This window comes from Hyperoodon ampullatus (assembly GCF_949752795.1).
Source record: "Hyperoodon ampullatus genome assembly, chromosome: 11".
Taxonomy (NCBI): Eukaryota; Metazoa; Chordata; class Mammalia; order Artiodactyla; family Ziphiidae; genus Hyperoodon; species Hyperoodon ampullatus.
Genome location: NC_136924.1, coordinates 82,796,609 through 82,809,528, shown reverse-complemented (window position 1 = coordinate 82,809,528; position 12,920 = coordinate 82,796,609). Strand labels below are relative to the sequence as shown.

General features: G+C 46.0%; 1 protein-coding gene across 1 annotated transcript; it reads right to left on the bottom strand.

The window, feature by feature from the left end:
- Window positions 1-851: 851 nt before the first annotated feature.
- LOC307060873 (eukaryotic translation initiation factor 4 gamma 1-like) lies at window positions 852-5,663 on the bottom strand (the record flags this gene model as incomplete). Its single annotated transcript, XM_079715709.1, has 1 exon — window positions 852-5,663. One exon carries the CDS (start codon window positions 5,661-5,663, stop codon window positions 852-854), a length of 4,812 nt encoding a protein of 1,603 aa, XP_079571835.1.
- Window positions 5,664-12,920: the final 7,257 nt, after the last annotated feature.

The window sequence follows — 12,920 nt, the reverse complement described above, 5'->3', positions numbered from 1 at the left end:
TAAGGTTGGGTTGTTTATTTGAGATGTTTCTTGTTTTTTGAGGCAGGATTGTATCGCTATAAACTTCCCTCTTAGAAGTGCTTTTGCTGCATCCCATAGGTTTTGGGTTGTTGTGTGTTTTCATTGTCATTTGTTTCTAGGTATTTTTTGATTTCCTCTTTGATATCTTCAGTGATGTCTTGGTTATTTAGTAGTGTATTGTTTAGCCTCCATGTGTTTGTATTTTTTACAGTTTTCTTCCTGTAATTGATATCTAGTCTCATAGCGTTGTGGTTGGAAAAGATACTTGATATGATTTCGATTTTCTTAAATTTACCAAGGCTTGATTTGTGACCCAGTATATGATCTATCCTGGAGAATGTTCCATGAGCACTTGAGAAAAATGTGTATTCTGTTTTTTTTTTTTTAATTGAATTCATGTTTAATAATTACAGGCACCGTGCCCCCCCTTCCCCCAGCCCAGGCAGCAGCAGGGGTGGTTCATGGGCTGGGGCGTATGCCGCCAGCAGCGAGGACGGCAGTCCCAAGAGTGATTTTTCAGAAAATAAAAAAGGACCAGGGGCAGGCGGTGGTGCCCCCCCAAGACACACCAAATTTCAAGACTTTATATATAATATATCTCTGTGCCCCAGGGGGAGGAGAGGGACACCTGGCAGCATCCTGGAGGGGAGCCCCACGCAGCCCCAAGCCATCCTGCCTCTTCAGCCACTTTATTAGCTCAGACAACATCGCACTACAGGAACCCACTGCCACTGCGGCCGCTGCTGCCGCCCCCCCCTCCTTGCAGTCCGGGCGGCTGGCTTGGCCATCCGAGTGTCCATGGGGCTCCAAGTCCCCGGCCCCACCCGCCCTCAGTTGTGGTCAGACTCCTCCTCCTCCGCCTCACGAAGCCACTTGAAGAAAGCTGTGACAGATTTAAGGGCCACACCCTTGCCCTGCTGTTCAGCGGGGTCCTTGCTACTCTCCCAACTATAGAAGGCGTCCTCCTTCACCACGTCCTCATCGTACAGCGCATCAAAGAACATCCGAAGCAGGTTGGGGGGCTGTTCTAAGGTCACTACAAGGGCCTGGAAGGCATAGAGCGCCTGCAGTTCCTTCTGCTCGTCACACAGGTACTTCTGTAGCAGTTTCGCTCGCGCTTTCAGCACCGCAACATCCACTCGGAGAGGAGTCTCAAAGAAAATTGCAGAATAGCAGACCGTTGTCATGAGAGCTCGAACTAATGTGTTGGATGCTACCTGCTGCTCATTCACGTTGGCCTCTATCCAGTCAAACACCCGCTGGTTACTGCTGCCCTCCTTCAGCAGCTTCTCCAGCTGCTTGCTCAGCTCTTCAGAGGACAGCAACCTCTGGCCAGGGGCTTCTGACTCCTCTCCCAAGGTATACTCCACCATCTGTGCAGTGACAAAGGCACCGACATCCTGGCCTTCAGGTAAAAATTCCTTCCAGCTGAGTCCAGCCTCTCGCCACAGCGTCCCCACCTTCTTGGGACCCATGCTTTTGCATAGGAGCCCCAGGATCTCCAGCAACAGGGAAGCAGCTTTGCCCAGGGGTCTCAAAGGTTTTGTAATCTCCCTGAACAGCTCCCCCATGGGCACCCCACCTTCATGCAGAATGGGCGTTACCAGTTCTGCTAGGTAGAGCCACACATGAGGGATATCAATTTCCATGTCTTCAGCCAATTCCAGGATTTCATAGAGCCCTTGGTAGTACTGAGCAGTGGAGAGGTGCCCGGCACAGAGCAGCTGGTGCAGCAGTCGCCCCATGTGCTCACGGGCAATGGCGCTGTGCTCCAGTGTGGACTCGATGCCGTGCCGCACAAAGATGAAGAGCAGCGAGGGCGAGGCCAGCTCCTGCACGCACTGAACTGCCTCCTTCATGTCATTGAGATGGAGGTATTCCTCAGTGATGGCCCTGGATTTCTTCTCCAGCTCCTCTTCAGAGAGCGCAGCCTTCGGGGGACTCACAGGGGGCAGGGCGGCTTCTCGCTTCACAGCATCCCGCCCGCGGTCCCGATCCTCCGTGAGACTAGCTGCCTTGCGCAGTCCCTCAGGCTGAGAGGGCCGCTCTCTACTCCGCTCCTCCACTTCCTTGCTGAAGCTCCGCTTGGTGGCGGGTGTCCGTGCGCGATCAAGCCGGTCACCACGGTCACCTCCCCGTTCACTTCGCTCTAGGCGGTCTCCCCGGTCCCCAGCTTTCTCACCTCGTTCCCGTTCCCGGCTCAAGCTACTCCTCTGTACCACACGTCTGTTATTTGTGCTTTCTGTAGGTACTGCTTGTTGAAGGGCTGAGAAGCGATTCAAGGTACTAGTAGCTGCACGAGCAGCTTCTGATGCTGCATCGGAGGGCTTGGCTCCTGAGCCTCCACTGCTACCCTTGCCCCAGCTCAATCGCCCTCCAGGTGCAGACAGCTGGTTGTTAGAATCACTGGAGCCAGGCTTCGTGATCTTAGTGAGTCGTGAGGTGTCAATAGGGCGGCTGCCCTTGCTGATGGGCACTGTGTTCCAGCCACCATCATCCACAAGTGGAAGGCCACGGCTGATGGGTGGGCCTGGAGGGCCACCTCGACGCTTGTCGCTGCCCTTGGCCATTAACTGCTGCACTTTTATGTGCTCCCGATGCTCCTCCATCTCAGCTTCCTCGTGGATTTGGTCAATCGTCTTGGGACCCTGGTCCCCTCGACGCGGCACCCAATTACTCCGTCGCAGATCCAGCACATCTTGCAGCATAAAACGGATTCGGGATGAAGTCTTCTTTTCCTTAATGATTTTTTCCATCTGGTTGAAATACTGATCCATCCGGGGCTTGACCTTTTCAAAGTCCAGGTCTTTGCCAATGGTGGTGAGCAGACGACAAAGGCATTCGAGGGACTCTTCATCATGGTTCTTAAGTAGTTTAACCACACAGTCGTGCAGGATTGCCTCTGTTAACATCTTCAGCTTGAACAACTCCCCGATAAACTTGATATTCCCTAAAGAGCGCCGCCGGGCTATGTCTCGAGCCTCTTCCAGCTCTTCCTTCAGGCGTCCCCGTTCCTCTGCCGTAGCAGCTTCATCCATCTCTTTTTGCTTCTTCTCAAAAACCTCATCATCATCTTTGTCTTTTTCAAACTCCTTCTGACATCGATTTAACAACAGTTTTCGGAAATTCACAGTCACTGTTGGCTTTTCTGTAGTGGGCACTTTCAGCGCCATGAGGCAGCGGCACATGTTGGCATAGGCCACGGAGAAGTTGGGTTCTGAAATGGCCTTCTCGAAGATGAGGTCAATGACCCCTTTGAGGCGTTCCTCGGTGTCGATGGCTAGCTGCGTCACCTGCTTCATCAGCTGCTGGAACATCTGGGGTGTCAGCTTATTCAGGATGGAGCGCACCCTGCGGAACAGGTCCTGGGTTTTGCTGCCATCAGTGTCCTCCTCCCCTCGGTCCTTATCAGCCACTGTCCGCTTGCTACTCGGTTTCCAGGCCTTCTCTGCTTTGTTCAGCTTTATATCTTCGGTCATTGACACCGTGGCAATGATCTTGCGTGGTTCCTTTCGGGGGCCCTGCTGAGATCGCCGGGGTCCCAGACCAGCCTGCGGCCCTCGGGGCAGCTCCCCACCTGGCCCACCCCTTGGGGGCCCACGGGTGTTAAGCGCTGGTCGGCCAAGGTTGGCAAAGGACGGAGTGAAGTCTGGGCCACAATTTATGCCTGGAAGTCTAGCGGGATCCACTGACCACAATGGTGTTTTATTGGCCTTATCCAACACCACATCACTGATATGGGGCAATCCCTCTGGCTTCTGCATACTGGCAAAGATGAACTGAAAGCCAAGCAGGAACTCACGGTCATAACGCTTTTTCTCCTCAAGGTTTAGAGGCTTCCACTGATCTGACTTATATTCATACTTCTGTTCCCCCGGCTGGATGTTCTCAGCATTTTCAATCTTGTCTTCCTTTGAGTCCCAGGTCTCATCTGCTTCCTCAGGTCGCGGGGGCACACTGCTGCCCTCAGGCTCTGGGCTGGGATTGTTGCCTACAGGAGGCTGATTTTCTACCTCTGGTACTCCTGGGTTCACCTCCTTGAAGGCATCTAGAAGGTCTCCTACAGCCTCCTTCTTATTGAGCTCCTTAATTTTCCGTCTCCTCTTTGGCACAGATACTGCCACTTGGGTGGCTGATGCCACCTCCCAATTCTGGGACAGGTGGGCTGGGACAGGGGTGCTCTCTAGGGGGAGCGGTTCCTCTCCTCCCTTCTCACCCTCAGCTTCTCCTTCCTCTTCCTCTTCTTCCTCTTCCTCCATGTCCTCCTCCTGAGCAGGGGAAGCAGCTGGAGGAGCCACAGCTGGAGTGGCAGAAAGGATGGTGGGGGGAGCCACCGATGCTGTAGCCTCCTTGGCCTGCTCCTCTGGTTCACTGACTGGGCTTAAGTCCACAGCTGGTGGCGAGGGGGCTCCGTTGAGCAGTTCCTCCGGTTGGGCAGTTGGAGCAATGGGCATGGGGGACTCAGAGGGACAAGCCGGGGGAGGGAGAGGGGCAAGCTCCGGGCTCGACTCCAACTCTGGTTCCAAATTCTCAGATAGGGCCGTGCCATTAGGCTCAGGAAGAATTTCCACCTTGTGGGATGCCAGGGGGGTGGGAACCTGGAGAGCACTGGAAGAGAACTCAGATTCTGGAACTGGTTTGCTAAGTGTCACTTCTACTTCCAGTATGGGTTCAGCGAGGGGAGTGGGTTCTGGAGAGAGGCAATATGGCTCCCCAGTTTCAGGGGGCATGGGGGTTGATTCTTCTACAGACGTTTGTATCATCCCCGTTGTCATAGTGTCCCCAGGAATAGGGAGGACTGTGAGATTAGGCTCAGACCCCGGTTCCAAGACTGGGGGTGGTGATGGGGTCGGAGAAGGTGATGAAGGCTGGGATTCTGAAGGGCTGTGCTCTGGGCCAGGCAGCCCTGGCCGCTCCCCAATGATTGCTCCCTGCGACCGGTCATCTGGCCGGACAACAACAGCAACCTGGGGTGTCTCCCCATTAGCCTGAGGCTCCAGACCACCTCCCGTCTGGGGAGGGGTGGGTGTGGAGGCAGTGCGGGCCCCAGACATGATCTCCTCTGTGATATCCTTCCCTCCTTGGTTTGGGTCTCGAATTCGGATCGTCTTCCGCTCCCTCTTAGGAGCAATCTGGGGTGGCTGGTTCATCAAAACCGGCGGGGGAGCCCCACCAGTGGGAAATTGCTGCACACCCTGGGCTGGGTAGTAGGCGCCAGCGTAGGTCCCAAACTCTGTAGGGCTTGCACCCGGATAGAAGCTTGGGGCTCCCGGCTGCACAGGATACTGCTGTGTCGGGACAACATATGTGGAACGCCCCTGTCCAGGGATATAGTAGGCCCCCTGGGAGGCTGGGTAGGAGATCTGGGAAGGGATCATCATTACTTGGGATCCAGCAGGGTAGACATGGGCAGCTGGGCCAGGGCGGGCGGGGGCTGCACTCTGCACTCGGGAGGCTGCACTGCTCGGGGGCTGGGCCCGGCTAGGGTAGAAGTGCTGGCGGGGCTGAGAAGGCGTGTTCATTTGTGTCGCTTGAGGCGTACTGAACACCACCGGTGCTGTCTGCCCCGGGGGAAACGCTGGCTGTGGGAGTCCAGGGGATGGGGCAGGTGGGGGGCCTGTGGGCTGTGGAGCTTTGTTCATTTCATTTGGTGCCACTTCAGGGTCCCCCCAGCACCCCCTTGGTTAAGAATAAATCCACGGTGCGGCCTACAGGTTCTGGGCATCCGAGGGCCTTCAGTCTCCTTCAGTCCGCGCGGCCGAGCCCCACGCAGCTGCACAAACGTAGTCCACAACCATTTCCGGCTCCCCACACGGATCCCACTCGGCGGCCACCGCTTCTCCGCCATTCTGTTGTTTTTGAATGGAATGTCCTATAAATATCAATAAGTCCATCATGTTTAATATATCATTTAAAGTTTGTGTTTCCTTGTTTATTTTCATTTTGGATGATCTGTCCATTGGTGAAAGTGGGGTGTTAAAGTCCCCTACTATTGCTGTGTCACTGTCCATTTCCCCTTTTATGGCTGTTAGCATTTGCATTATATATTGAGGTGCCCCTATATTGGGTGCATAAATATTTACAATTGTTATCTCTTCTTCTTGGATTGATCTGTTGGTCATTATGTAGTGTCCTACTTTGTCTCTTGTAATAGTCTTTATTTAAAGTCTATTTTGCCTGATATGAGAATTGCTACTCCAGCTTTCTTTTGACTTCCATTTGCATAGACTATATTTTTCCATCCCCTCACTTTCAGTCTGTATGTGTCCCTAGGTCTGAAGTGCGTTTCTTGTAGATAGCATATATATGGGTCTTATTATTTTATCCATTCAGCCAGTCTATGTCTTTTTGTTGGAGCATTTAATCCATTTACATTTAAGGTAATTATCGATATGTATGTTCCTCTTACCATTTTCTTAATAGTTTTGGGTTTGTTATTGTAGGTCTTTTCCTTCTCTTGTGTCTCCTGCCTAGAGAGGTTCCTTTAGCATTTGTTGTAAAGCTGGTTTGGTGGTGCTGAATTCTCTTAGCTTTTGCTTGTCTGTAAAGACTTTTAATTCCTCCATCAAATCTGAATGAGATCCTTGTTGGGTAGAGTAATCTTGGTTGTAGGTTTTTCCCTTTCATCACTTTAAATATGTCCTGCCAGTCCCTTCTGGCTTGCAGAGTTTCTGCTGAAAGATCAGCTGTTAACCTTATGGGGATTCCCTTGTAATGTTGCTTTTCCTTTGCCACTTTTAATATTTTTTCTTTATTTAATTTTTGATAGTTTGATTAAAATGTGTCTTGGGTGTTTCTCCTTGGATTTATCCTGGATGGGACTCTCTGTGCTTCCTGGACTTGACTATTTCCTTTCCCATATTAGGGAAGTTTTCAACTATAATCTCTTCAAATATTTTCTCAGTCCCTGTCTTTTTCTCTTCTTATTCTGGGACACCTATAATTTGAATGTTGGTGCATTTAATGTTGTCCCAGAGGTCTCTGAGACTGTCCTCATTTCTTTTTCACTCTTTTTTCTTCATTCTGCTCTGCAGTAGTTATTTCCACTATTTTATCTTCCAGGTCACTTATCCGTTCTTCTGCCTCAGTTATTCTGCTATTGATTCCTTCTAGAGAATTTTTAATTTCATTTATTGTGCTGTTCATCATTGTTTGTTTGCTCTTTAGTTCTTCTAGGTCCTTGTTAAACGTTTCTTGTATTTTCTCCATTCTATTTCCAAGATTTTGGGCCATCTTTACTGTCATTACTCTGAGTTCTTTTTCAGGTAGACTGCCTATTTCCTCTTCATTTGTTTGGTCTGGTGGGTTTTTACCTTGTTCCTTCATCTGCTGTGTATTTCTCTGTCTTCTCATTTTGCTTAATGTACAGTGTTTGGGGTCTCCTTTTTGCAGGCTGCAGGTTCTTAGTTTCTGTTGTTTTTGGTGTCTGCCCCCAGTGGGAAAGATTGTTTCAGTGGGTTGTGTAGGTTTCCTGGTGGAGGGGACTGGTGCCTGTGTTCTGATGGATGAGTTTGGATCTTGTATTTCTGGTGGGCAGAACCACGTCTGATGGCATGCTTTGGGGTGGCTGTGAACTTACTATGATTTTAGGCAACCTCTCTGCTAATGGGTGGGGTTGTGTTCCTGTCTTGCTAGTTGTTTGGCATAGGGTGTCCAGCACTGTATCTTGCTGGTCGTTGAGTGGAACAGGGTCTTAGCATTGAGACGGAGACCTCTGGGAGAGCTCTCGCCCATTGATATTATGTTGGGTTGGGAGGTCTCTTGTGGTCCATATCCTGAACTCGGTTTTCCCACCTAAGAAGCTCAGGCCTGACACCCGGCCAGAGCACCATAACCCTGTCAGCCACACAACTGCTAGTGTTGGAGGGTCTCTTGCAGAGGTGGGGAGTGGCTGTCGCTCACCGCGGGGACAAGACACTGGCACCAGAAGTTCTGCGAAGTCTGATGAACTTTCTTAAATGAGCAAAACTGGCAAATAAAAAAGTTTTGGTTAAATTTGTTTTATCAGCCAGATGCTCCTTAAATCTTACTCCATTGTTCACTCTGTCTCTGATCTCCATCACATTTTTCAAGCCATTGGCATCCTACTCTTCAGGAATAATGAGTATGTGATGGATGCATGTCCAAGATGGGGAGAAGATATCTGTTTCTTCCTGTTGGTAATGTTTAAGTAATGATGATAATCTGTAATTTTGATGATTTTATATTGTATCATGTTCAAAAAGTTGTGTGAAAGTAGCTTCTTCAAAAAAGTCATGGGCTGAGACTTCTTCTGCTAGTCATGGGACCAGATCTACTTTCCCATCATGAGCAACTATGGACAAATCTATGCAACAACAGTTTTCAGATGTTGGACAGCAGGCAAGTCAGGACTGTCATTCTTGTGAGCAGGGAAAGAAATGAGATGAGCCCAGTGATGCCTTGGCTTTCTGCCTAGAGATGCTTTCTGGACAATGATGCAGGAAGAGCAAATCCAAACAGAGCGCAGTAGACTTGCTCAGCTGAGAATACAGACATAAATTTGAGGAGGCCAAGGTAACCAGTATTTGTGAATCATAGACTCAGAGAGTAAAAGAAGGTAGGCAGAGAAATAGTTGGAGAAATCTTTGGGGGCAGGTTGCGAGGGAGTCTCCTTGAGTCTCTTGATGAAAATATGCTATGGTTGTTTAGGGTGAAACTCCATGAGGCTGGGAGAATTTAAAAAACTAAACAATTCTCAGAGCTCAAAGAGGGTTGAAGTCTGGGACTTTTGGAAATCTCAGAAAGCTCTTGCCTTAGTAGTAAGACTATTCTAGCTCTAGAGAATAGGCAACTCTAAAATCAGAGAAAGATTAAATCCTGAGCAAGAAACATTAACTGCTTGATAGAATAAAAAGTCCAACACCCTTTTAAAGAAGAAACAAAATCTAGAAGCTCAACAGTGTAAAATTCAAAATATCTAGTACCCCCCACCAAAGTTTTAGGTATATGAAGAAACAGGAAAATGTGACCCATAACCAGAAGAAAACTTAGTCAATAAAAACATTCCTAGAACTGGCCAACATGATGAAATTAATAAAGATGTTTAAAAACCTATTATAAATATGTTAAAGAATTTAAAAGAAACATAGAAATGGATGATATCAAAAGAATGAAATAAAACATCCAGAGGTGAAAAATATGGTATCTGAAATTAAAAAGTTGCCAGCAAAATTTAACAACAAATTAGTTACAACAGAATAAGAAGTGGGTGATCCAGAAGACATGCAAACAGAAACATTTCAAAATGAAACATGAAAAGAAAAAAGGCTGAAAAAAAAATGAAGAGCCTCTGTGACCTATAGGATGATAGCAAGTGGCCCAATACATGTGCAATGGAATTTCAGGAGAAGTGTGTGTGTTAAGAGGAAGGAGCAGAAAAATATGTGGATAAATAATGGCCAAAATTTTGTCAAGTTCAGTGAAAATGATAAACTCACATATTTGGGAATTATAAAGAGTCCCAGACATTATAAATGCACAAGAAATCTCACCAAGTCACATCATAATCAAATAGCTGAAATCCAGGAATAAAGAGAAAAATTTTAATGCAGCTAAAAAGACACACTATTTCTGTCCTCTAACATAAAAGGGGTCTGAATAAAGGAATAAAGATAAGATTGACCATGGATTTCTTGGCAGAACTTTGTAAGCCAGAAAACAATGAAACAGCATCTTTAAAGTGTTGAAAAGAAAACAGCAACCAAAAGTCTTCCCTCCTAGCATTCTACATCCAGTGAAAATATTCTTTACAAAAATGGAGGCAAAATAAAAATGTTTTTAAAAAAGCAAAACCTGAAAGGATCTGTCATTAGTAGATTTGCACTACCAGAAATGTTTTTTTTCTTCCAACATCCTGTATATTTTATTTATTTTCTGTCTTCCTCATGAGAATATCAGGGCAGGGATTTACAAGAAATGTTTTAAGGTAGTTCTTTAAGTGGAAAGAAACTAACACCACATGGAAACTTATCTACACAAGGAATGAAGAGTGCTGTAAGTAATAAATATGTGGGTAAAAGTAAAACAAAATACTTGACCTGATATTGTTCTATACCTTGGTTGTGGTGAAGGTTACATGAAAGTAAAATTTGGTAAAACTTATCAGCTCGGTGCTTTGTGTCCACCTAGGGGGGTAGGATAGGGAGGGTGTGAGGGAGACGCAAGAGGGAGGAGATATGGGGATGTATGTATATGTATAGCTGATTCACTTTGTTATACAGCAGAAACTAACACAACATTGTAAAGCAATTGTACTCCAATAAAGATGTTAAAAAAAAAATGTAAATGCTTTTTAAGTGTTCCAGTGTCTTTATTCCTTGGATATGTGGTAATCATTTAAAGTTATGTCTCTGGGCTTCTACTTTCTACTGGCTTTCAAATAGGTGATCACAAAATTGTATCTAGTAGTTACAGTTGCAGCATCTTTACTTACCTTCCATGCTCAAACAACCCAGCCATGTAGGCATTCTCAGCCTTAGGATCTGTTACTACTTTGGGCTCCTAACTTCTAAAAATTATACTGGTTTTATCCCAGTCTCTGCAAAAAGAAAATGTATTATGTTATGAATTGATTTGTTCTGTGGAAATATAACTTCAAAAATACTATTAATACTATGAAAAATGTATATATACTTAGGGTCAGGGACTCCAGAATTGGGTACTTTGCATTTCCACCCTTTATTTATCTTATTATTTTTCCTAAAAGATATGATCCCAGACTTGAAAATGGAAACAAAACATTTAGGGGAGAGAAAGAAGTAGTATTGATGAGTTTCTGTTATGTAATATTCTGGGCTACTCTTCATTGCGGTGCATGTGCTTCTCATTGCGGTGGCTTCTCTTGTTGTGGAGCAGGGGAGCTAGGTGCACAGGCTTCAGTAGTTGTGGCACGCGGGCTCAGTAGTTGCAGCTTGCATGCTCTAGAGTACAGGCTCAGTAGTTGCTGTGCATGGGCTTAGTTGCTCCGCGGCATGTGGGGTCTTCCCCGACCAGGGCTCAAACCCGTGTCCCTTGCATTGCCAGGCAGATTCTTAACCACTGCGCCACCAGGAAAGTCTCCTAACATTTTTTGTTGAGTGAACTTATATCTCAAACACCAAAGAACAAATGAGAAGTGTAAAAAAAAAAAAAAGAAAAGCACTGACTCTACCAACTCCCACTACAGTTTTCTGTCTTTAAACACCTTTTTAAAGTTCACTATAAATTGCTTGACAATGGTATTCACAGCTGTGGTAAGGGGACGGGAAGTGGATTTCTGTTGCCAAGTTTCCTGAGTGGTGCCTGTAGCAGTCCTTTCTAACTCTGTGGTTACACCCAACGCAGCATAGATAGTCCCCAGGAACTGCAAATTCTTTCCTTTCTGCAAATTTACAGTGGCAGCCAAGGAAAACAGAAATCACTGTGACTTGATGGGAAGGAGACAATTGCCAACTGTAAGATGGCAGTGGAAAGACATACTGTTTCAAAAGAAATAGATCTAACTTGTCAGGAAGGCATGCATCTGTGTGAAAATTCATGAAGCAAGGTGTAGAAATATGGTGGAGATCATTTGGCCATCGATGATAAAGGAGAGAGAAACAGAACTGATATCGTCGTGGAAGTAAACTTCACACTAAATGGCCAGAGACTGGAGATGCATGGTGTTTTCTGAAGGCAACCAATACCACTGACAAAGCAACAGAATCCAGAAGTGATGGGGGAAGGGCTGGGGCTTTATCTAGACAGCCATGAAAGTTTTATTCTGCTAAAAACATGTATCGGATCAATTCTTGCCTTGCTTTCCTAGTAGTTACATGTCTCAGATGGTTGAGGAAGCAATAAGGAGACCTATGACTCAATCTCATTATGAATTTCAGGGAAGAACTAGATGGTGATGTGTCAGTGCCAGGCAACTTGTGAGAACATCACCCTGATATCTTGGAGATTTGTAAGAGTGAGGGGTGAGAATTTTGGAAAGAGTTGGAAACACACCCTGGCCTTCAGGAAAATAGATCTCAAAGAAACCAGACAGAAATAGTTAACATTTTTTAAAAGGAACGTAGCTCAAGAGGGAAGGGCAACTCTAAAAAGGGGTTGGTGGGGGTAGGGGGGAAGTTTAACTATCCAGTTATTACTTCCAATATATAAAAGAGTTTTCAAAAACTTTTGGGCTTTAAAGAAATAAAAAGTATTCATCTGTTGGATAGTGAACTCCCCAATCACTGGAAATAGTAAACAAATTCTACCCAATTGCATCTGAATAATGGAACCAAGGGGATTCCTATATTACATGCGAATCTGGACTAGATCGGGGTTCTTTAAATTTTTTTTTTTTTTTATGTGTAGCTTGATTTCTTTGGCAGTTTGGAGAAGCCAATGGAGCCGTTCTCCTAATAATGATTTTAAATGCAGAGGATTGCAAAAGAAACCAATGATGTTGAGAGACAGTTATCAACATTTAAAAAGCAAATTTGTGATATAATAAATTAATAAATGTGTGTCTTCCTTAATGCATTAAATAATAAGGTCTAGCAGCAGGTCTAATGACTATTGTAATTTTGAACAGCAGTGAGTGTAAATGATATTTCAAGATACCTGCAACAAATTTGATGTGTCATGTGAAAATATACCAGCCACAGGTACTATTGAGGTTTGTTACCTAAATCCATAATTTACGGACATGCTACAGTACAGTTAGACATTTGTGTAAATAAAGATGTAATTTTTTTCCCATCCAAATTCATACATCCCTTGAATTCTGTTCAGGGAATGGCTGAATCCTATCTAAGGAGCATGAGATCCTATGGAAGTGATGGCATATAAAATTTCACCAGATCTCTGTTTCCTAGAGATTAAAGCCCAAACTTTTTAGAATTGCATAAAAAGCCTTCAACATCGAA